Genomic DNA, 25,312 nt, shown 5'->3' on the forward strand with positions numbered 1-25,312 from the left:
AACTGTGCTGCCCATCTTAACCTCATAAGGATAAAAAATGTTTTGGATGAATCCATCCATTTTCTCTTCTTTTATCAGGCTAACTCACGTGAGTCTTTTCTTGTGTGTGTTGTTTTGCCTGTAATGCTCTCTTATTTTACCCAATACTAGCACTCTTTCAGTCTTGCCCTATCTGACAGCAGTGTCATCACTGTTGTAAAAACATAAAATTTGGTCATAAGGTTCCTGTGGATCTCATTAGATCAGTGATTGCCAGCCACCGTGTCGCAACACATTAGTGTGCGGTGAGAGACCATCAGGTGTGCCGCGGGATATTCTGAAAATAATGTACACCGATTTTCTCTAAATCATGTAGCCTACTGTATCTTTTTTAATTTGTCAATGCGACGAATCGTGAGAGGCAGAAGAATGGCATGTATAATTCCACTAGATGGCAGAAGGTACATTTCACCTGTGTACCAAACCAGTTACAACCGAATGACAAAAGAATAAAGGTTTTGTGTTCAAGGCCATGGGTTGGTGATTATTTCAGTACATATACTTTTTCTTACACTTTGGTTTGGTGCGATCATTATAACGTCAAAATACAGTATGTGCTCCCAATTCACAATTTTTCCCATTTCTATGAACTTTGCATACTTTATTAATGTTTTGATACAATTGTATACACCAGCAAAACTCAATAGTTCAGGAAAAAAAAGGAATACAGTATATGTCTTGTTCTTAATGGATTTTCACACAGCAGAAAAAGTAAACCTCAGTCTATTCGGAATTTGTGATCGGAGGAGTTACATTCATTTTGGATGGTGCTTACGGATCCTATCCCGTAACAAAATGCCGAAGATCGCACCACAATGCTTCTGTGGCTGCCCGTATCAACAGCTGGGACAACCCTGATTACTCGCGCAACTCTTCACACTTGACATCTTATGCAACATTTTTTAAAACCCTGTAAAAGTGTCTGTGGGACTTCCCCATTTGAATATGACAGTCATGTCTGTGGGACTTCCCCATTTGAATATGACAGTCATGCAAAAGTGGAACAAGTGGACTTTCACCTCCAAACATAAACACATATCACAGCAAGAAACACAATACACAAGTGTATTCATAGTTATTAGAAGGAACAAGTTAACAACAGCATCGTTCAAACGAAAAAGCCTTGCGCGACATATGCTGTTAGAAAGGTGTGTGAGAGCGCTGGTGTGCAGTATGTTTGCAAGCATGAACAGGAGGGAAAGTTGAAGGAGGAGGGACAACAGTACTGTTGATGCGTTACATTTTTAAAAAATCCCCTTTTAAATGCTTGCATCATATTAATGGTTACAAAGTTGCAAACTGAAATGTCATCAAGTTTAGATGAGACAAAAATCATGACAGCAAAATCAAAGTTTAAATAAGGCTAAGAGAAGGAAATTATAAGATGATCATTACAAGAATTGCATAATTCAAGCACTTAAGAAGTTAAAGGTTGGAAGTAAATATTGAAGCCTTCTTAATACCAGAGGGCTGCTGTTGAGCACAGGCACGCATCTTCTTTAGCAGGCTAACCTACCAACATTAGCATAAACCATCACAAAGTGTTTTCCTAATCATGACAATTGGCCTTTCACATCTCAATTCAGTCAAGTATCTTGTCTGGGTCTTACTGGGGGAGAAAAGTGGATGCATGAAGAGGACAGCCATGAGAATTAAAACCCAAAAGAAGTGCAGTCAAGGTATTGCAGAAAATCAACACAACACAACCAGTCTGGAATGTCATCAAACACGTATTCTGAATACTAGCGGGTAGGTTGAACACAAAACCAAACTTTGTTTTGGCAGCTTCACTTACCTTTTCTTACCTTGTTTGCTTGTACTAAATTGCTTCTCACAGAGGATATAGTAACACATTTCATCATTTCCCATGCTGAACAGGTTGCGATAAATAGTTTCAAGCTGTGCTTCAATGCACTCTCATCAGAAGTGTTTAACTTTCCAATATTTGGAAAAACCCCAAAACAAGAGACTGATGGGGAAGGCACAAGGGAAGGCAAGGAGTCACAGCACAGGAGAACGAACACAGAAATGGCCCGAAGGTCCCGACACGTCAGCAAATATTTAAAGAACCTTACTGAATTCATCCCAGAAAGAAGTCATGTGGTCCAACAGACAGAAGATGGTCCAAGGTACAAGCAAGGTACCACATTTTCTGCAGTTGTGTAGCGCCGTGTAGTGTAGCGGTTGTACGACTCAAGTAATTACAACATTGCGTTTGTAGACCGCCATACACCTCAGTAGCATTTACATTACAAGTTTAAAATTCCTGTAAAGTGAAAAGGTCTTCTAAATTTGACACCTTACAGAGAAGAATTTTGTTAGCAACCCTGACGAATATGAATGATTAAAAAAAAAAAAAAAAAAATCAATTTGTAAGTATATAAAATGAGGATTCAAATTCCGGAGGGGAAAACAATCACACCATTCTTTCGATTCGCAAACGCTGTGGGCATGTCCGCTAAGTGTGCTAAAACCACAAACCTTCCCCCCTCGTATCTCTACAATATTACGACCAATATCAGAACTGTGCCTGTTGGGAGCATAAAATGGGAACTTTGAAACGTGCAGCATAAATCCACTCTTGAGTTTGAGCAGTAAAAATACATGACGATCGATAAGACAGATCCCCATTGGATCTCACAGGCCAGCGGATTTTTTCGTAGCTTGAAAGTTTGGACCGCATTCTTCGGATACAAAAGCGTCACATGCAACGAAATCCTCTCTGCTCCTGCCATGAGGCCTGTGACCTCAACAGGAGATACAGCGACTCCACATAGCAGGAATGGGGAAGTGTCCACATTGGGTATGTATCACTTCTGCATTACTGACATCTCAACTATGAATGTTTCTAAAGAACAGGGGGAAAACCTCAGCAAATACTGTAGCCAAAAGCCATTGCACAGTTGGGTAAGTGTGGGTAGAACTATGGACAAGCCACCAATAAAAGATGAAATCCAACTTGATCTTCCAGTTTTGCGGTCCACTCAGAGGTGTGGAAATATCGTGGTGCTATAAAAAAAAGGGAATCTCTATTGGGTGGTTTGGAAGATGAAGTACGTCATGAAGCTGGTATGCCCCATCACCAGTTATTAGTCACTCACACAATGGCACACCTGCGAGGATCCTGATGCCAAAAGTCCCTTGGTGTGGATTATGGCACCTCATTTAGAGATGACGTATTTAACTCGAAATCCATGAGTACTTTCTTATTCAGTATTTTGGGTGAGCAAAACCTCAAGAGTCAGAGCAGGTGGATGAGAGCTCATGCCGCAAAATGGGTCTCAATTACAGTTTAGTTTCAGCCACAGATCTCAATTTTATTAATAGCTTTGGTTTGCACCACATTATCGTAGATCAGTGAATCATCTTGTTTTTCTCCACCCATCCTATTGTGATACTTAACCTGTCATGCTGTAACATGAAGCAAGCAAGGCAGATTCAATAGGTTTTCGAGCTCATTGTGTCAAAAGGAAGGCCAAATAGTACATTGTGCAATAAACTCGGAACTAGGCCCCGTGTGAATATAATAATCCATCAGGAGATTAAGTAAATATTTGGAATAGGGTATGTTTGGTCTCAAGGCTTCAGTTGGTTGAAACCGCTGATAAAACAAGGATGCAAGACAAGAGATGACATCATACGTCCTTGACAACTTTCGTTTTCTTTCAATACCGAAACTACTTGTGGAATAAGAAAATCAGAAGAAGAAAAAAAAACACCGGTTCACTTAATTTATGCACCTGAAGCAGCCTCCCACTTGATTATAGGGCAATGTGAGATCAACATTTCCTACTTGGTTATGAATGAAACACACTTTCTCAAGCAGGGAATACCACAGGAAATGGTGCCCTCCCCCCGTGTGAGTGTGCATATAAAATCTCACACAGTGCGGGAACGAATCAGATAAACCTCTGTTCAAGGAAGTAACAACTGCCAAGAAATGCAATGGTAAGATTTTCTCCATCTTTAACTCTTTTGCTTTTGGGTGGACAGTGTGTGATAGTGTGGAAGCTTCCGCTTTCAAGCTTGCAGTGTCGCTCTTTTTTTCCAGCTTGTTACTTAACTGCTCAAGTCTCCCAACTGACCGAATACTTCTTCCCGAGTGCAGCAGAACAGAGTGATGAGTAATCCAACATGTTTCCTCTCAGCACTCACAAGCCGGCGTTTGCCAGCTGGCTCATAGAGCAAGTGCAGGCGGGCCAGTATGAGGGTCTGCGCTTCGTCGCTGCAAACAGGATCCGAATTCCCTGGAAGCACAACTCCAAAAGGGACTGCAATGATGTCGACATTAAAATATTTCATGTAGGTCTGGCTTCCTGGCACACTTGCTTGCCATATTCTACAGTTCAATGAATGAGGTTTCAAATAATTATGATCATTTTTGGTATTTTTCACTAAATGTACAGTAAAGCCTAAATTTGGAGTTAAATGTAATTTCAAGTCAATTTGTTGAATGTTTGAGTTTGAAATGGCTTTAGAATGTGGCAAAAATTGTGTCCAATATTTATTTATTTATTTGCACCAATTTAATAGAAACCCGGGAATTTCTAGCACAATGTAGAATATTCTAACCAACTACACATTGGGGACATTGGACTGGACACGTGTGCTGCAAGATTACATACACAAGTGGTTCTCTGTCACCCTGGGACCAACATCTTTCTATTGCAATGTCACAAACCGCTTTTATAGAAGTTAAGAAGAATAACACATTTTTTTAAAAGATATCCATCCATTCATCCATGTACAGGATGTTCCATTTTTTAACGATGTTTCAAATGAGCTTGATATGCCGCCAAAAGCATGTCTGCTAGCCAAAGGCTAAGCTGCACATGTTTCTTTACAGACTAGCAAGTGATTAGAGCGTAAGTGAGTAACATTTCCTGACGCTTATCCAATAGTTTATGTTCTTTGCGTGAACTTGGTACTCTTCTGTACGTTTCTGAAAAACTCAGAATACAAATACATGTCATATTTTACTAGCTGTCCTGACCCACCAGTTGAGAATCACTCATCTATACAGTATATTTGCACAAATATGCAGAGCTAAGAAACTAAAAGACGTACAGTACAGTAGAACTGAATGACGGCTCAGGTCAAACAGATACACTGTATTTCACCGAATAAGATGTGACTTTTATTTCGCAGGCATGGGCAGTTGTCAGTGGTAAAATCAGTGCCTACCCCAATGATAAGGCCAGATGGAAAACAAACTTTCGCTGTAACATGAACAACCACCCACTGCGCTTCAAACTGATTGAAGATAACTCCAAGACTACAGACCCTCATAAAATCTATGAGATTATCAACACTAAGAGTAAGACAGTTCTGACTTCATCCATATCTCGTTAAAACAAATTTAATGTTGTTGTTTTTCATTCATTTGAAGGCACAGAAGAAAGTATACAAAAGACACATAACCCATGGGAGGAGTCTGACATGTTTGTCGACCTCTATGGGGCTCCCCCAGAGGTGAATTTCCATTTTCACCACCGATGTCTGCGCTAATGGGTGCTCCAGAGTTCTGTAACACTTCAATTCTGTTTTTTTTTTTCCCTCCAAACAGCAACAATTTGCAAGTAATCCTACAGTTTTAGAGCTTGACAGTCATCATGCAGGTACCCCCATTTGCTTAATTAAAGATAACATTTCTCCTTCTTACAACGTTCTTCATTACAATTTCATTTCCTCTCGCTCTAATGGTGCGTAGCAGAACACTTTCAACATCCAACTGTCCAGGAAAACTATTCTGTAATAGCTGAGAATGGCAGTCAACTTTTACAAGGTGAGCATTTCCTTCCCTCTGTGCGGGTAAACAGTAGACACTGTTGCCTCACAATGGATTCTAAAACAAGACATTTCGGAAAAAGTACCTGAAAGGGGAAGTCAACCCAAACATATTTTTTTCAAGAAAATGTTTTATGCAGGCCCACTAATTGAAACAAGGCATTATGATTAAAATGAAATATCAGTTAAGCAGCGAAAGCCACCCGTTTTTAGCCATCTCGGGAGGGGGGGCGCATTTTGTCACTTGTCGACTGAAAATGACATCACAGACCCTCAGGGATCAGATAACAGCCAATCAAGGCTCACCTGTTTTCTGAAGCTGAACTATCACTGGTCGTGATCAGAGTGTGTGTGATGTCATTGTCAGTGGACAGAAGTGACAAAATGGCCGCCCTCGGAGATGGGTAAAAACGTGTGGAATTTGTAACTCATATTCCACAATATTAATCAGATTTTTAAAAAGACATGTTTGAGTTGGGCGGCACGGTGGTCGACTGGTTAGCATGTCCGCCTCACAGTTCAGAGGTCGTGGGTTCGATCCCGGCTCCGGCCACCCTGTGTGGAGTTTGCATGTTCTCCCCGTGCCTGCGTGGGTTTCCTCCGGGTACTCCGGTTTCCTCCCACATTCCAAAAACATGCATGGTAAGTTGATTGGACTGTCTAAATTGCCCCTAGGTGTGATTGTGAGTGCGGATGTTTGTCTCTGTGTGCCCTGCGATTGGCTGGCAACCAATTCAGGGTGTCCCCCGCCTACTGCCCAAAGACAGCTGGGATAGGCTCCAGCACGTCCGCGACCCTTGTGAGGATAAGCGGTATGGATAATGAATGAATGTTTGAGTTGAATAATTAGCTCTGTGGGAAATACTACATTGACGGACAGTACTAAAATGCAATTGCTAATCTCTCCTGACAATCTCATTTTCTTCATCTAAATGTGTGTGATTGATGATTGACTTGATGTCCATCCATTCACCTTCGGCTTACATGGGGCCAGATCATAGGAACAGCATTTTAAGTCCAGACTTTGCCCAGCCCCTCCGGGAGGATCCCAAGGCCTCCTCAGGGCAGCTGAGAGACAGCCTCTCTGGGACATCCCCAGGGCCTCCTCCCAGTGGGACGTGCCCAAACACCTCACCGAGGAGGCGCCCATGAAGCATTCTATCCAGATGCCCGAGCCACTTTGTCTGGCTCCTTCCAATGTGGAGGAGTCTCTACTCATCGCCCTTTCAGATGACTAAGCTTCTCACTTTATCTCCAAAGGAGGCGAGGACGCCACGCTAGCTACTTGTATCCTTGTAGCATGACCTTCTTCTTTCGGTCATGACTAAAACTTGTTTATTTTTCTTTTCCCAGTACATCCATACCTGCCTCAGTATTGGAGTATTGACTTGGAGGTCTCCATCCACTACAAAAAGAGACAAATGCTAAAGACTATAGTGAACACGGCCCGCCTCCAGCTCCACTACCTCCAAGAGGCCTGTGAGAAAAACTCCTTTCCCCTCTGCTTCCCCACCACTGAAGGCCTGCTAGACCACAAACAGGTGCCTCGCAACACTCAACAAAACATAGCCTTAAATGGCCGACGGCAACAGAACTGATTTTATAAGTGTTACCGCAGAGAAATACTGGATGAGCCAGTTCACTTGCAGCTGGTGTGGAATCCATCCACTCAATCAACATGATTGAATTGTAGACTCATACCTGATAATCTGATTTCACCTCGGAAAGGAGAAACAACGGTATTATTCCAAAAACAGTTTATGTATTGGATATCCAGAAAGAAAAAAAATCATTTTGTGCTGTTTCCATCAACCATTTAATGTTCAATGCTTCTGCAAAGCATTTGAAAAAAATGACTCATATGAGCATAATTCGCTCATTATTTCCTAACCACAACTGTCCCTCGACCAGATTGCGTACACCAATCGCATCCTGAACAGTATCCAGAGAGGTCTACTCCTTGAGGTCCGTGAGTCTGGCATTTATGGCATCAGGCAGGACACTTGCCGTGTGTTTGCCAGCACTGACATGCCCAGCATGGCTCGAGCGCCCCCGAGAAAATTACCCAAAAACACTATTATGGAGCTCTTTAACATTAAAAAGTTTGATCACGGTGAGTATGTTGACCTAAAATCAATTAACATCAAAGTATGGTACGCAGTGAAATGTTACCTTTTTCATTTACATGTGTTTCAGAACTAAAACAGTTTAAGGAGAACAAGGGAAGCTCTCCTAACTATACCATCACAATGTGTTTTGGAGAGATTTTCCCGGATGGAAAACCGCTGGAGAAGAAGCTGATTGTTGTCCAGGTGGGGCTCCACTTGCATACATCAGGTGCAGTCAATCCTCTTTCGGACAGACAATGCAAGGGATCTAAAATGTCCTTCCCTGTGCTAATGCAGGTGGTCCCGCTGATATTCCAAACCTTACACGAGAAGGCCCAGAGTGAGGGAGCGTCTTCTCTGAACAGCGCCAATATCAGCCTCCAGTTGTCACACAACAGCTTCTATGATTTCATAGCTTCTCACATGAGTCCACCGACAACAGAGATTAGCTAACAGTCCAGTGGGGATCCACACCCCCTATTTTTTTTCTATTTGCCAATAAATTCTTATGGTTTCCTTTGAGAAATGGTTTTCTTCTTGCCACTCTTCCATAACGACCGCATTTGTAAAGTGTGTGACTAATATTTCCCCCGCCTCAGCTGTGGATCCCTGCAGTTCATCGTGAGTGATCATGGGCTTCTCAGCTGCATCTCTGATCAGTGCTCTCCTCGTTTGGGCTGAAAGTTTTGAGGGACGGCCGGGTCTTGGATGGTTTGCAGCAGTCTCACGCTTTCCATTCCAATATGACTGCTTGAACAGTGCTCCGCGAGATGTTTAAATATTATTCCCGCTTTGAAGTTCTCCACAAATTTATCTCAGTCCTGCCTGATGTCTTCCTTGGTCTATATGCACTTGAAACAGATCTCTGAGACAGGGCAGGTGCATTTATACTGAGATTGATTAAACCCTGGAGGACTCTATTTAACATCATCAATCATTTAGGTCAACATTGGATCATTCAGAAATCCTCAGGGAACTTGTGGGGTGAGTCTTAAAAAAATCTAACAAAAAAAAAACACTAAAATACGGTATGGATTTCGTTCCACTTCACGATTGTGTCCCACTTGGTGTCGATTCTTCACAAAAATATCCAATTTTATATCTTCATGTTTGAAGCCTGAAATGGTCAATGGCAAAAGGTCAAAAAGATCAAGGGGGTCAAATACTTTTCCGATCCACTGACTGTAGCTACTGCCTATACGGTGCTGAGCTTGCATGACATGCCAACTCAAAGCGGTTCTGCCACAGATTTATTTAATTTCCTACTGTATATTTTTACTTAGCTTCCTAGAGGAGTTAAAGTCAAATAGTGAAAACGAAAGAAAAAACATTCACAGGAAAAATATTTTCAAAGTCAAAGCAGAAAAAAGGAAGCGTATGACACACAATCCTCCTTCAGTACGCTCCTAAAATGATCTTATAAAGAGACAAAAACGAGAGAAAAAAAAAATGCAGCTCTACTTTGTTCCATTAAATAAAGTTCATACGGCCTAAAAAACGGGAGAGCTGTATTTGATAGTTAGGTAGCTGGCTTAGACTAGACACAATGTTGTTCTCTCCTTTCTCTTGGTCTACATATTCGTAATTGTGTTCTTCAGGAGGAGTTTCTCGGCTACATTTACCAGTGAGTGTTGTTTTGGATGCTGTTACTTAAAAATTGACAGAGAAGAAAATAGAGTACCATACATATGTATTCAAGTAACAAAATCTTAATCCATTTATTAAACTGAGACGTTAGCAACAGGCAGCGTTTACCAAAAGAAACAGCTAAGTGGACATAATTAAATCCAAATTATTTACAAGTTAATATTGAACTTCCTAATAAGACTATTGACATTTTCTCCGCAGATTTAACAACAGTGACTTTTCCTAATGATAAACATTTTAAATAACGGCATAAAAACTGCCCGTGAACCGAAAGAGGAGCTTTGGCCACCGATGAATATCATGTGAACAAAAAGTTACGCGTGCCGAGAAGGGGAGTACTTTGAGAAAAGTCTCTTAAAAGTACAACTTGGGTTGTGCACAAAAACACACGTTTTTGACTTGCATCACAGCAAAAGACCAAAGTCGATGCTGGTCCACCGTGATGAAGAAATGAAATCTTACAGTAAATTTGAATGAGCGTTGATGGGACTTCAATCAGTGGCCGTCAGAAGTCTTCATGGGCTTCGGCTCAGGTTTCTGGTGTTTACGAGCATGTTTGTATTTGTTCACATAAGCCTTTACCAGATTGCCCACCTTCACCGGGTTAATTTCTCCACTCTTGCTGTGGCACACCTGGTTGAACACATAACGACTTCAATTCCAAGTCTTCGGTGGAGGCTGAAAACAAGCGAGCGTGTCGTTTCATTCAACTATCCTGGAAAAACCCACCTTCTGCACCGCTTTGCGTAGAATGGCTTTATATTCCTCCTTGTTGATGTCTCTCTTCTGGTAGAAAGGTTTGATGGCAAGTTTCACCTCTTCGATGGCTCGTTCCTGCATGTGAAGCTTCTTCAAATACGCCTGACACCCGCTGCCGGTTGGCAAAGTGCTGTCGTCTCTCTTGGATGAATCACTGACTGAACCAGGTCCACTTGTGTCCTGTCATATCAAGGGGTAGAAAAGTCCCATGAGACGGATGTTTTATTTTGACAAACGTTTTTTTTTTTTTTTTTTTTTTTTAAAAGGCAGTACTATTCAAGGTTATTGACTGAACATGGCATCTAAATATAAAATGTGATTATTCTTATTATTCCATGAGTAATATTGTATACTCAATTTCCTGATGTGGGTTTCAGTTTTATTTAGTCTGAATTGACACCACTTTCAGGTTTCGGTTTCAATGGTGTGACGGCAAAAGGCTGCCGCCAACAACCCCTGCTGGGACAAACACTGCCACCCACTGGTGATTCAATTATTATCATAAATGGGTGCAGAACTTCAATTACTAAAATACAAAGCAAACAAGAAGTGCCTCGGGTCTTGATATCAATTACCATTTAGAAATACAAAAGCCATTTTTAATTTGCATTTTCGGGAGCTCAGAATATTTGGATTAAGACCTAAATTTAAATACAGTGGTAACTTGACTTATGAGTTGAATTCATAACTCAAGATTTGGATATTGACACAAATTGCAGCAGTCCAGCTCTGTGCAACACCACAATGCATTTGGGATTTAAAACATACTTTAGAGCATATGCGACTCCACCTTTTTAAGGGTGCAAAAGTAACTTGACAATTGGCTACTCGGCTGTTCCGTGGCCGGGTACGTGTCATTCCCTCGTTATTTCACTTACAAGGTGCAGATTTGATATCTGGGGAGGAGACCATCTCTCAATGTGAAGTCCAAAGACCTGCCGCTACCAGCGAAGCAAGTCATCATTAGGCTGAAAAATCTAAACAATCTGTGATGTCATCTGGTGATGTCCACGGGTTCCAGCCTTTATCCTGTCCTTGATTTCATTTCAAATCCATTGTGGTGTTGTAATCAGCTGCAATGCTACAAATTGTGTCAATGTCCAAATATTTATGGATCTGACTGTATATATATCACATCACCGCTCCCATTTAAATGAATTGAAATGTTATTGATCTGTCCCAGCCATGTTTTGAATCCACTGGGGTAGTGTAACGAGGCAAATTTAAAGCGGAAGTCAACCCAAAGATATTTTTTTCAAGAATATGTTCCCAGCCGGCCCACTAGTTGGAGCACGGCATTCTGATTCATTTTGCATTTGTGGAATATAAATTAAGCAGCAAAATGCACTCGTTTTCAGCCATCTCTGGGGGCGGCCATTTTGTCACTTCTGTCGACTTGAAAATGACTTCACAACTGCTCACAACGACCAATCACGTCTCAGATTCAGGCAACTGGTCCGCCGTGATTGGTCGTTGTGGGGAGTTGCGATGTCCTGCCCTGTTTCAACTAGTGGGCCTGCTGGGAACATATTCTTGAAAAAAAAAAATGTTTGGGTTGACTTCCGCTTTAAAAACCAAATCTGTCCTGTCCAAATACTTGCGGACCTACATGGACCTCAACGTAGGAGGTCTTACCTGGCTGGTGGTAATGGGTGGGGGTCTGTGAGCGTCCTCCTGCTTTCTTTTACACAAAGCCAGTTCTGAAAGAAAGCGTCGTGAATGAAATCAAACGGATGCCGATGCAATTACTGGACTGCCGAATGTGGAAATGAGAAATCAACACTTACTGCTCGCACACTTGTCTGGTTGCGCTCCAACAGGTTCTTGTATATTCCACGTCACTCTCTTCCCTTGAATCTTAACTTTGGAGGCAGTCGGCGGCTGTTCCGCCTGAGTCTTGCCTTCCTGCTTGACATGGGCACCGAGGCCCTCGGTGTGCTCTTGCTTCACAAAGTCCAAGCTGTCAAGCAACATCTCCACAGAAATGTCCTCGTCAGATTCTGGGGCCTGCTTCACTGGGACGTTCAACCGAGTCGCGCTCGCCTGCTCCGCCGGCGCCTTGCCGTTGGGCTGAAAGTCTTTCGGCGACTCCTGGTGACCGCCTGAGGTGCGAGGCGAGGTGACCGGCAATTCTGAGGACACCGACTCGGCGTTAATTGGGGTGATTTCACGAGTTTCTTCTGTCCTTATTGTTTTACACACTTCCATCTTGATGGGCTCTTTTTTTATTTCTTGAATGGTTGAAGGTGTAGCTTCTTCCTTAGTTTGCGGGGGGGTGGGAGAATGTTCAAACATGTCTATATATTGTTGCTCATCTTTCTTGACCTTTTTACCAATTGTTATTTCTTTTTTAATTCCGATGGAGATGGCCATAGTGTCTGCACTGTCATCTTCCTTTTTAACTTTTGCAACAAAGTTGGACACAAGTTTTTGGACTTGGGGAATTTTTTCCTCTTTTACAGAAATTGGTGAGACTCTGCTGTCCTTTTCAGAATCCTTGTGAGATTGTGAGGATGGAACACAGGACGCTGACGTTTTTGTTACATTTTTACATGAACCATCCACTTTCCTTCTCTCTCTTGAGCTGGATCTGGACCGGGGTCTCTTTTTGTCCTTAGGTCCAGTCTTCACGTCTTCATAACGCGAGTGCGTGCGCTTTTTCCTTCTTTCTTTGGATCTGGACCTGTATGGTGACTTTGATGGGGATTTTGAGCGGGAGCGTCCACGTCTATGGTCCTTGGCTCTACCTCTGGAGCGCGATCTGGACCGAGACCGGCGGCGTGTCCTGTCCTTGTTCGCCATTCTTCTCTCACGGCCACTTTTGCTGCCTTTAAATCTTTCCTCGCTGCTTTCGTCATATTTCTTTCTCCTTGAACGCTCTCTGCTGCTCGAACTGGAGCTAGAGCTTCAGATTAAAAAATCACAGAGGAACAATTAACAAGACAAGAATATCTAGTGCTTTGAAAATAGAAAAAAAAAAATTGCTGTGTCACTTTACCTTGATCTCTGTTGCCTCTTTTTACCAGTGCTCTTGGGAGAACTGGACTGAGAACTTTCTGACAATGAGCGTGTCCTTCTCTCTCGTGACCTTGACCGTCTTTCTCTGTCTTTGTCCATTTTCCTTTGCCGGTCTCCCTGCTTCGAGACAAGATGGTCCTTAGTCTTGCCTCTGTCGGATGCTGAGACGCTTGAAGTAGAGTGTTGTTGCTTAAACGGAACCGCTGTGGTGGACGTTTTCTTTCCGTGGCTCAAATCTCTTGGATCAGATTTGATGTCTTCCTGTAGTCTTACTTTCATAAAAGACAAACCTGAGCCCGAAGAATCAATCTTTTTGTCGTGGGGGACATTTTGGGAACTAATGGCACACTGTCCACTTTCCTCTTCTATCTTTAAGTAGTCCAGGTTGTGTTGAAGAGGCGAAAACGCGACTGGTGTTTCTGAACCGGAACAACTTTTCACACTGTGTCCAAACATGTTGTCCTTTCCTGACTCAGCGAGTCCCGTCTGCCTCTTCACCTCGATGCCACTGAGTGCTGCATGGTTCTCGGTTTTTACCAGTATGGATTCATTTTCGACTTTGACAACTCTTGAGCAGCTGCCCACCCGTGATGAGGTCCGTAAATGAGCACTCCTCTGTTCTTCTTGTGCGACTTCACTCTCATGCGTTTGCGTTTTCACTTGAAGCTGCTTCTGCTTACTTTGCGTGACATCCCGAGTGAACGCTGAACCGGGAACCGAATTAAATCGGTGAAAGCTGCTGGCCGAGCTCTCGTCTTCACTGTCCGAACTGCTTGCATCTGACATGGTTGGATTAAAGGGGTCATAGACGTTCGTGTCTTTTTGGTTACTGGCAGCTGTGCGTGATGTCAACAGCTTCTGTTTATCCCTGTGCTCTTGTCTCTTCCTCGTCTCATCCATCTTCTCTCTCCTTTCAGCCTGTGTGCTGCTTCCACTAGCAGAGGATGATGGGAAGATGATTCGTCGTGAATGCAACGAGTTCCTGCTGATGTTAATGCGGAAACTTATGGATGAAGACGATGAGGAAGACACTGTAGAATTGCAGAATGACGCGGAAGGAGAGACGGCGGAGGAGGAAATGGAGAATGAGTTGGCAAAGGCTTGAGAGGACCCGGCTTCTTGGTTTTGAGGCTGGCGGTCAGGGTTGCTCTGTTGGGCAACATGTTGCTGCCCGTTTTTGTCCCCAGCAAAGCTGACCAAGGCTGTCTCAGGAATGCCAGAATTATTAATACTGGAGGAAGAATTACCATTGCTTTTATTAGTGCCACTATTGCCATCATTTGTGGCATCTCGTTTTATTTTGGGTATCCTTGGGAGGATGTTCACGTCCACCCACATGGGCTTTGTAGGTGCCTTGCTAGGTTGACATTGTTTTGGAAGTGTTGTTTTGCTATAAGAGCTCGGGTCCGAGCCCCTACATGAGGAGGGTGCGTCGCACATGGAAGCTCCATTGGTTCTCTGGACACCAAACGATGGTGAGGGTCGGTTTTTAAGAGGTGGCTGGAAACCCAAATGACCTCGAGATGATAAATCTGGATGGTGAGGAGGCTGGACATGGCTGACATCTGAAGGTACTGGAGAGGAACACTGGGAGAGAGGTCTGTTAAGGTTGCTGTGGGAGGGTCTTGGTACATGTCTATTGTAAGTGGACGAAGAACAGTCTCCTTGGCTGGCTGAAACTGCTGGCTGGGCAAAACCACTGGAATCCTCTGAGCTACTGCGCTCTCTTAAACCTGGCCTCAATGTAGACAAATTTGCTGAAATTAAAGCACAATGTTAAGGCACATCATACTGATTGTGGAAGGTATTCATATTAATGCTCATTTAGGTGAAGGAAAGCAGTCAATAGTAGGGATGTAACGATTCACTCAAGCCCCGTTTCGATTCAAGTTTCGATTTTCAGTTCCCGATTTTCGATTCGATTGTTTAAAAATTGCTACATGCTTGTCTCTGTGCACTAGTGTGGTTCTGCAGCCATCCACATATGCAATACGCAATGATGTTTGGCGCAAAAGCATCATTTCATCTACACATTCAGAATGTGATATGCATCTGAAATGAAAAAACGTTTCAAGACATCGTATTCTAGATGAATTTAATCAACTCGATTTTTGATTAATCAAAACGATTAATCAGGGTGAATGGATTTTGAATCGATTTTCAATTAATCATTACATCCCTTGTCAGTTGTGATTGCGGAGGCCACTTCTAAAGGATTTGTTGTTGTGTACGTGTGTGTATAGCCTATCCTGTTATATTGTAGCACGTTAAAATTATTATTGGAATTTCCCACTTCTCAGACAATGGAAGGAATCTTGTGTTTGTGTATCAAAAGACTTTTGAATGATTGATGAGGCACAGATTTTTATCTGGAAGAACTAAGTGGCAGTTAAATATTCACCTCTTTTGAGAAGAAGCCAACATCTGTAATTCTGATCATGAGTCATTAGCTAAAAGCAAGAACTTTTTCCCCCCGATAGGGTGAATTCAATAAAAGGTAAAAGCTATGATTTTGGCTCTATGATTCGAATCTCTAAACGTACCTGATTGAGAAGCTTTAAGATAACCATCACGACTAATGACGACATCAGAGCTGTCCATCAAGAGCATGCTTTGCCCTGAAAGAATGCTCCCCAGCAGGTCGGGCACTGGCGCTGCCTCCGCAACACCTCCAGTTTGGGGAACATCCAGACCCCGCCTGGTATCACACAGAGGTATTGGGTTTCTTCATTTTAAAATGAATATTTTGGGGGGGAAAAAACCCTTTCAGCATCTTCTCCTTTTTATTTAAGATTCTCTATATTTGCAATATCACTGGGAAGTCAAAACGCTACACATCAGGGTGGGATTTTACCTTGACATGCCCGTACTGACAGGTCGAGCAACAGGCTGGTGAGAGCGAAAAGCAGAATGAGAGATCCCTCGTCTCTTTGCCTCCAACAACGACGAAACGGTTCCTTCCTGCTCATCCTCCTCACTGGCAAAGAAACAGTTCCACAGCTAACAAATTGCTCAACCATTCTCGGGGTAATTTATCACAGTGCAATAATCCAGTGATCATACCGATCTACAAAAGGATCCAGGTCAAAAGGATCCCCATAGATTGAAAGGGATGCAGCGCCTATGTCGGCGCGCATACTGCTTAGCGTGTGCTCTGAGGGTCGACACACTGTAGGAAGTGAACAGTTGTTCTTGTCCTTTGACAGTCCAAGACTATTGGCAATGCGGCTCCGAGGAGTCGCTACCTTTTTCCCCACCTGTGACAAAGCATAAATATAGACAAGAGATAGTAATTTTACATTGCACCGAGGATTATATATATTTCGTGGAAGCTTCACAATTGCTGATCAGAGACTCACCGGTGTCCTTTTGGATTTAGTCTTCCTCCCTTTACGTTTCCTCCTCGCTTTTGTTGACCGACCTTTTTTCCCCTTGACAGAGAGCGCCTTCTTTTTTGTGGCCTTTCGGCGTGTTCCTGTTCAATAAAATGTGCTACTTTTCTTTCTGCTACAATTGTTCCCACTGATGTATTTTGGTCAACCTACTTACCAGTCTTGCGCCTGCGTCCGGTTGGTGCACAAGGTATGAGGTCCCTTACATATATGGCTGTGTTCAGCCCAGCAACCACTGCATTGATGGTTTCATCCAGCCAATTAGACTGGATCTGGTCTGTTGGAGCGAGCTGGGAAGAAAGAGCACTATATGAATAAATGCCCAGGTTTATTTTACCAGCCAATTCTGGTACAAGGGCCCAACACATGCATATCTTGTCGTCAATACTACCTTAAGGTGCGTACATTTCCTTTACACTAAATACTGTAGCAACTAACAAAACACATTGATACATAGCCATCTATGCACATAATGGTCTAAGGCAGGGGTCGGCAACCTTTTGCACTCAAAGAGCCATTTCGCCCCGGTTTCCACGGTAAAGCAAACACAGAGCCGCAAACACTTTTTGACATGCAAAATGAAGATGTTTATATATATTACTACACTTGTAAAATAGTGTGTTGGAACACTATTTCACTGAACAATGAAAATAAATATTTGCAAAATAACTGCCTGAATATTTATTTTACCTGGTTAAAGGGACTTCTGCTCCTGAACCTTTGCGCACTTGCGTTTGCAATTAAGGGCTGGGATGGGAAGTAATTTTCATCTTTACGCAGGACTGATCCTGCGGAATCCATTTTTTTGTGTAAGCGTTCATATTACAGGAAGTCCTCAAAATTACGACGTACGCGACCTACGACGTTTCGACTTTACGATGCTCGTGCCGCTTCCTCTTCTCTTTTGTCCCCAGCACCATAGTGATTACGTTTACACGCAGTCAAAATTCCGATTTCTGAAACAATCTGAATGTCCCGTTTACATGAATAAGCGGACAGAGTTGCTCCAGCATTTGAATAATCCACTGTGACGGCGACGCACAGCGTCGTGACTCAAGTGGACGTCATTTCCGCGTGTTACTTCCAACTGTTAATAAAACACTTGATATTCATTAGAGATAGACCGATATGCTTTTTTCCAGGCCGATACCGATACCGATTATTGGTAGTCAAGGAGGCCGATACAAGGTCCATCCCCAATATTCAGGTCACTAACCACAGGAATGAAGCGGACGGTTTCCTCATCGCTCCAAAAGTGTGATTTTCGTGCTGCGTCTCTGAGCTTTTTTACCTCTGCTTGTGTATTTGCCGCGGTTGCGCCCCAAACAACACACTTCAGAATACAAGCACTTCCTGTACTACAAAGGCGAGGATTCCTTGCGCAAAGTGTCTCAATCGCATCTGTGCGCGCCGGCAGTATGTTTGCCCTTGTCACCCTCCTCTGGTCTTTTTCCATCCGCTTCTCAGCAGTAATGCTAAGTACAGCATCTTAGGTTTTTATTTTAATGTATTTTTGTTTTTTTATACCAAGCATTTTGATGTAAATTTCGACTTTAGCGGTGAAATCCGACATACGCGGAAATTCAGATTAAATCGCCAGTGTAAGAACGGAAGTCGTTTGTAAATTGAGGACTTCCTGTACATTATAAATGCGACCCCAGTCTCTTTTCTTGTGTGAACATAATTGCGCCCCTAAAGTGACCCGCATACGCAGAGGAGGAGACGATCGACGTCACTCGCGATATTGTGTTTACGCAAGTAAATGTGGTGAGTAAATGGAGAAATACAGTATTTGGGGGAAATGATGAGGCGAGACTTCTTCGATCTCATTTCATGGAGACGTCCCTAAAGATGACGTCACGTTGTAACCGCACGGAAAAAATGAGCCGATCGAGCCGTGGCTGAATTACTACTATCACCATAAATGTCAACTCTATGCTTCATGTTTCAAGTGGGATTAAATTAAAGTCAAATATAAAGTCAATACTGTTACTCAAAACAACTGCAGAGTCCATCTCCCCGTTGTCAGCACTGATCCCTCCCACATTTTGGGCTCCTGACATCAATGTCAAATGTATGCGACCTGGAGGTTCAGACTGCGGTCGCATTGAAAAAAAAATCCGATAGGCATCCAATATAGGGCCACTTATGAAAGTGGCCAAAAATTTTGACTTCCTAAGAAGACATGATGTATGTTTTTGAGACAAATAACCAGCACTTCAATCGGACACTTAGAATTAATATTCCCAAGCCACGCAGAGCCGCAACCTAAGGATGAAAGAGACGCACGCGGCCCCGGAGCCACGGGTTGCCGACCCCTGGTCTAAGGTAAGCAAAAAAGCCAAAAAACAAAAAACAAACAAAAACAAAACAAAAACAAGGAAGAAGCATCACACCATCATGCCAAACCTGCGATGTGCGTGCCTGTGTGATACGATGTCGATTCACATTGGCCCGAACCCGCTCACTGTGCTGAGTACGGGCGATGGCTCGTGTTGGACCTGCGGCTCGGGAATGGGAACGACTAGTGGTCGGCTGGGCAGTAGTTGGGAGCCTTTGGGTTTGATTCTGTTCTTCTGCTGTTCCTTCAAAAAAGACTGCTTTTGAGTGAAAGCATGTAAGCCTTGACACTTATATTGTGAAAAAAGTTTATTGTGATTCTATTATATTTCATTCTATACAAATAGTTGGCTCTCGTCTCTGGAGTTCTGGTCAATCAAGTATGAAATGAAACAACCTAATCTTATATTATCTGCCTATTTCTGAAAATATGCCTGTCAAAAAGCCGTTCTGAATTTTGCTACGTCACGAGGTAGAGTATTTCTGTTGTGCAAAGAGTCGATTGCATGCTTACGAAAGCTAATTGACACATGTATGAAGTGTAGAGAATAAATCGCTGCCTCTATGAGTGAAAATGCTTTGAATAGTTACAGGGGTTCTCTTTTGCACTCTCGTCACAGCCTTTTACAATTCAGGAGGCTTAAATAATATTTCAAAGCGCTCTGTAATTGATCATTTTAATGAACACATGCCACAGACATTTTATTAAGACAACATAAATACACACCAACTGAATTAACTTAATAATACAAGAACATATAATGAACAAAATCATATTTAAGCAGGTTGTACCCCAAAAAACTAATTCTGTCTAACTTACCTGAGTTGTTATTAGCAACACATTCAGGACAGAACCATTCCTCTACAGGAACAGTGTCCAGAGGTGGTGTGAGACATTCCATGTGGTAGCTGTCGACAAAGAAGAGTTGTCCAATAACTCAAGTGCTTTGCTAGTGTACAAGAATATTTGTTTTGGAGGAAGGAAGGCATAACAGTCAACCCAAAATTTGTCATTTGCATTTCAGTATTCATTGAGTTCCCTTGCCATTTACAGAATTTGCTAATGTCCGAGAAGTAAGAGTTATAAGTTAGTGAAGACCTAGCACAAAAGAGCACCAGAGTCAGCAGACAGCCGGCCATATTATCACCACTTGCCCCATATACAGACCACCCTCGGAAGCCAGCCTCTTTGACTGAGGACCCCAGATGCTGGCATGGCTACACGACACCGAGTTGGACCTCTGACGTTACACGAAAGAAGAAGAAGAAGAAGGAGCAGCAGAGTCAAACAACAATATCCCCTTCAACGCTGCCGATCAAAACTAGCCTTTTCACTGCATTCTACCAAATTGCTGTCCTGTATTTTAGGTCCACATAAGGAATGGGCAGTTGGAGTCAACAAGTACATTTATCGGCTTCTGAAAAGTATCAACTGTAACAGTGATGGACCGCCACTTGCAAGAGGATAGCGGGAAGCCGGAACAACAATACAGAACTCAACTTCCCACCTTAATAACTTGTTTGAAAGACACACCTACAGTACCCAGCCAAACTGTAACTACCCGAACTATTAGTCAGCTCATTCACTGACAAAGAACACAGCTAGCTCTGAGAACTCCCATATTTTCCGGACTATAAGCCGCTACTTTTTTCCCCGGTTTTGAACCAGGCAGCATATATCAAGGTACGGTTATTCTGTGGATTTTTCTTCCAGCGCTAGGGGCGGTCTAACCGGAATTAAAATACAGGGAGTCCTCATTTTACGAACGAGTTCCGTTCCAACACTGGCTATGTAACACCAATTTCCGCCTATGTCGGATTTCACCGTTCAAGCTGAAATTTACGTCAAAATACTTTATATAACAAACTGAAAATACATTAAAATAATAAGCATCGGATGCTGTACTTAGCACTACTGCTGAGAGGTGGATGGAGAAGGAGAGAAGGGCGAGAAAGGCAAAAAAAATACTGCCGGCGCGCACAGACACGACCGAGACACTCTGCGCATGCTCAACCGCAAGGAATAATGGTCGTTGTAGTACAGGAAGTGCTTGTATGCGGAAATGCGTTGTTTGGCGCGAAACCCATCGCAAATACACAAGCTCAGAGACGCAGCACAAAAGAACACTTTTGGAGCGAGGAGGAAACCGGGTGCTTCATTCATGTGGTGAATGACATGAATATCCAGTGTTTTATTGAGAGTTGAACGTAACACTCGGAAATGACGTACACTTGAGTCACAACGCCGTGCGTCTCTTGCTTGCTTGGCTGCATGTGGACTAGCACTAGGGATGTGCGCGACTAGTCGTTTAACCGTCTACGATTTATTAAACGTTTAGTATTTCACTAGTCGGTTAAAACGCTGCATTAAGAATCACGCATCTTGTTCCTCACGCCTCTGCCTCTGTCAATAATCTGACAATTGAAAATGGACAGAACAAATGAAATTCACAAATTTATAATCTTCTTGGAATCGAGATTTCCAGTCCAACTAAAATTGGTTTACAATTAACAATGACGGTAAAAAGTAACAATCCATAATTTACCAAATCAATGAAAGAAATGCCATTTCCATTTGAAGTCAATCAGTATTTGAGGCAGTAAACTGACAACTGGCAGCAAAACTGGAACTTACTTATGCCACACAGCGCAAGAGTCTTCATTGGATGAATGCCTTACCCGGCGTCACAGCCATCGCAAAGGAGAAGACGGTCCTCTCGATCACTGCCCTGACACACCTCACAGTTGGTCTGTTCCAAGTCCAAATCCACTGTCACCTCTTCGTCTCCCTTCACTGGTTTTTGTACTGTAATCTGTATGGAGCATTGGGACAACAAATACTAAATAGTATCAATCTAGACACATACAAATAGCAGAGACATGCACACAAGGTAAGGCCGCTCGATTATGAAAAAAATATATTAATCATGATTATTTTTGTAATAATTGAAATCACGATTATTCAAACAATCTTTTTTTTTTTTGGTACAAAACAAGAAAATGTTTAAACATAGAAAATATAAACAAATCAATGTAAGCAAGTTCCTTTCGGAACAAAACATTTATGAAATTATTATACATTTTTTGAAAAAGGTGCAAAGGTATAAATTCAAGTATGATTTCCTTGTGTAAAGAGACATAGTGCATTGCATATAAATGAATATTAATAATAATTTTTTACGATTATGCCAATTGAATTTTGATTAATTGCACAGCCCTACAACAAGGCACACCAAATCACAAACTTGGTATGTTATTTGTCGTGATGATTTAAGTGAGGTCATTTCATGGATTGTGATATATTGTAACATATCTGACTTTATTCTTTTCATTTGGGATTTTGATTGGGTCTGTTGCATTGATGGAATAAGCAGTGATTACACTTACCATTTTCTGCACTTTGCCGCCATAAGATTTCCTAAGGTATATGCTGTTGAATGTAATACGGTCCACAGGGCATGAGTTGGCATTCTAAAAAGAGGGATAAAAACATCAGATATTGGATGCCATCATTGTCTCTTCTACTTAGAAGACTTCAAATGTAATATTTAAATTGGAAGTCAAGTCAAAAATGTTGTTTTCATTAATACGTTCTATGTGCCTCCACCAGTCTAAACACAATATTCTGATTAATAATGTATTGGCGGAATGAGAATTTATGCAAATTAAGCCACCTGTTTTCATCCAACTAAGGATGTCATTTTGACATTCTGGCGCCCTCTGCTGTCGACTGGAATTGATGTCAAAGCGCCCTCGGCACATCTTGTGTTCCGTGATCAAACTCAGAAATGTAACAATAGCCCGTGGGCACTTTGACATCAATTCCAGTCAATAACAGACGGCAGTGGATTTATGTCTGTGTTAAGCATGCGCCAACCAACAGAAAAAGAATTGAACATATATTTTACAAGATAAACATGGAACTTCTCAATTTTCACCTCAAAATTGCTTAGTGCCAGTAAAAACGATACAGAGCCCCTCAGAGCATGACAAAAGTCCCATTCAACTAGTTGTAAGTCAATGTGTCATCAAAAGAGTTGTGAAAATAAATGATTAAGGTTGAATACTTGCCCAGTGTTGCTTTAATAAAGCCCTGAGACATCCATTCATCCATCCACCCATGTAGAATAGAAATACCGAGGAAACTCGATTAAACAGGCCCAGAAGGCAACAGACTCTGAATGTAACGAACAGAATATGGTGTGCCGTCCACTCAAAAAGCCCCTCTGTACAATAGCTGTCAATGTCTGTTCATTCCAGATTTGGACACAGCACTGACGCGAGTGCTTGTCATTTGGTACGCGTACATGTCTCCACATTACCCCGACTTTCAACCGTGTTGAGCTTGAGAAATTATACACGTCTTACCTTGGACCAAGCAAGGATGCAGTCGAGGCAAAAGTAGTGCTCACAGTTCTCTGGTGTCGCCACAGGCTGGTTGCTGAAGGTGTTCAGGCAGATGGGACATTTATCTGCATCTTCATCTGAGCTCATGGCTGAAATGGTTGCAGAGGGCTCGCCTAAAACGCCATCCTCAGCTTTAGCGTCTTCTTCTTCATCCTCATCTTACATAGAGAATACACAGTACAGGTTCTTAATCATTAATGCAAATATAAAATAATCATCAAGTAGACGATACAATAAAGTAAATACTGTCTATCATGTTTTCCCTTAACTCAATAAGAGAATTTATGGCGAGCAAACTTACCGAGTTTCCTATGAAATGTGCTGATTTCAATTTAAAATCTCAATGCAATTCTTTGATGACAATATGAACTTACTTCGAAAGTAAATACGTTTACTATCATCACATTGTGACTTGAAAAGTATTTGTCCACCATAATACGCACTGCACTGAGCACATAATTGTCACTTTCTTCAAATTCTACAGAAGTATTAAATCTGTCCATAATAGTCATTGGTGGTGCAATGTGAAATATTTGATTTTTGGGGGCTTACTTTAATTGTGATGAGGACCAGAAGTGGAGTTACCCAAGTGACTGTTCAAATACATATGACAACATTGACAATATTACCATCTTCCTCTTCTCCCTCCAAATCACCATCTTCATCATTATCATCCTCGTCGCCTTCTTCATCGCTGCTTTCTGATTCTCCTTCTTCAGACCCATCATTGTCATCATCGGAGTCTAAAATGACATAAGTGTAAATATAAATAATATTAATGACTTCTTTTGGATACAAGTTATTCATGCATTTTATGCTTTTGTGAGAAACACAGATCACACGACCTGAAATGTCCCACGGTGCAGTTCTTTTTTTGTGGACGCCACGCTTTATCAGCTCATCCGGGCTGTCATCATCATCCATGATTGATCATGAACAGAATCTTCACTCCAAATTTTGTCTGCAAAATTGAAGGAAATATAATATTAAGACCGATTATTCATATTCTAAATAAGTATTCAAAATTGTGATAGTTAACTGGATTAAACAAGAGGCGGATTACTCACTGTTTGGAAGACGGGGCAAGTTGATTTGCTCAGAAAGAAAAGTTTATTTCCATAATGCTGCCTGTGTCAAACTAACATAAAAGTGGGCATGAAGGATGCAAATACAGGTCAGTAAAATTTTAATCACTGTTATGAAAAACAACACCAATACTTTATGACATCACGAGGTCTAAACTAAAGGGTGACCATTAGAGCCAGAAATGAGTACGGTTATTTGCTTGAAAACATAAAAATATGATAACATTATATGCTGGAAAAATGCATGCATGCTCAAAAGACGAGGGCTACATTATGTAAACAAAGAAGCAAACTCAGCATGGAACGACGCTCATATCGTGTATTGCATTAACGATTAATAGAGGATGAACAGAGCTATTTTATTACAGGTGTGTGTACTAACACGATTATAACCCTTAACAAAGATGTTCTTGTTTAAAACAACAAGCACGTAACGTGCAGTAGCATGAAGCCGTGTTGTTAGCTACCGTTCGAGTAGCATAAGCTACATTTAGCATTGAGCTCCGACTATACTCAGTGGAAATGTGTTCTTTCCCGTTCCGCGCAAGCGTGTATTCCACGCACCAACTCAAAGTCACAATCGAGTATGTAAAGGCTAAAAAAAAACCCTACCATATTCGGTGGCAAAGTGAAAGCTACACTGAGAATAAATGACATTTCGTTTCCAAGGGAGAGGTGATGAGTGACACCGTCGGCTGTTTCGACGGAAATTGCCGTGTGCATGTTTGGT

The 25,312-nt window shown here is 42.1% G+C and overlaps 2 protein-coding genes across 5 annotated transcripts; one reads left to right on the plus strand and one right to left on the minus strand.

Moving 5' to 3' along the window:
* The first annotated feature begins 3,832 nt into the window (after nucleotides 1–3,832).
* irf7 (interferon regulatory factor 7) lies at nucleotides 3,833–8,460 on the plus strand. Its single transcript, XM_086027704.1, has 10 exons — nucleotides 3,833–3,987; nucleotides 4,091–4,341; nucleotides 5,188–5,356; nucleotides 5,429–5,511; nucleotides 5,606–5,657; nucleotides 5,750–5,824; nucleotides 7,180–7,367; nucleotides 7,738–7,939; nucleotides 8,023–8,138; nucleotides 8,232–8,460. Exons 2-10 carry the CDS (start codon nucleotides 4,174–4,176, stop codon nucleotides 8,385–8,387), a joined length of 1,209 nt encoding a protein of 402 aa, XP_085883830.1. The 5' UTR covers nucleotides 3,833–3,987; nucleotides 4,091–4,173; the 3' UTR covers nucleotides 8,388–8,460.
* On the minus strand, nucleotides 4,013–25,312 carry phrf1 (PHD and ring finger domains 1). 4 transcript variants are annotated; one of them, XM_086027701.1, is made up of 20 exons: nucleotides 25,195–25,312; nucleotides 24,565–24,635; nucleotides 24,343–24,458; nucleotides 24,127–24,240; nucleotides 23,459–23,655; nucleotides 22,478–22,561; nucleotides 21,770–21,903; nucleotides 19,911–19,999; nucleotides 19,160–19,335; nucleotides 16,908–17,040; nucleotides 16,718–16,833; nucleotides 16,422–16,615; nucleotides 16,213–16,335; nucleotides 15,902–16,056; nucleotides 13,339–15,115; nucleotides 12,128–13,245; nucleotides 11,976–12,040; nucleotides 10,311–10,520; nucleotides 10,044–10,214; nucleotides 4,013–9,051 (listed from the first exon to the last, which is right to left on the minus strand). In XM_086027701.1, exons 3-19 carry the CDS (start codon nucleotides 24,419–24,421, stop codon nucleotides 10,077–10,079), a joined length of 4,902 nt encoding a protein of 1,633 aa, XP_085883827.1. In that variant the 5' UTR covers nucleotides 24,422–24,458; nucleotides 24,565–24,635; nucleotides 25,195–25,312; the 3' UTR covers nucleotides 4,013–9,051; nucleotides 10,044–10,076. The 4 variants fall into 4 exon arrangements, with proteins under 4 accessions (XP_085883827.1, XP_085883828.1, XP_085883826.1 ...); XM_086027702.1 differs by lacking the exon at nucleotides 4,013–9,051 and having other exon boundaries at nucleotides 9,628–10,214; nucleotides 19,160–19,329; XM_086027700.1 differs by lacking the exon at nucleotides 4,013–9,051 and having other exon boundaries at nucleotides 9,628–10,214.

The sequence above is a fragment of the Filicampus tigris genome, chromosome 4, assembly GCF_054856515.1.
Source record: "Filicampus tigris isolate MCC_2025a chromosome 4, RoL_Ftig_1.0, whole genome shotgun sequence".
NCBI lineage: Eukaryota > Metazoa > Chordata > Actinopteri > Syngnathiformes > Syngnathidae > Filicampus > Filicampus tigris.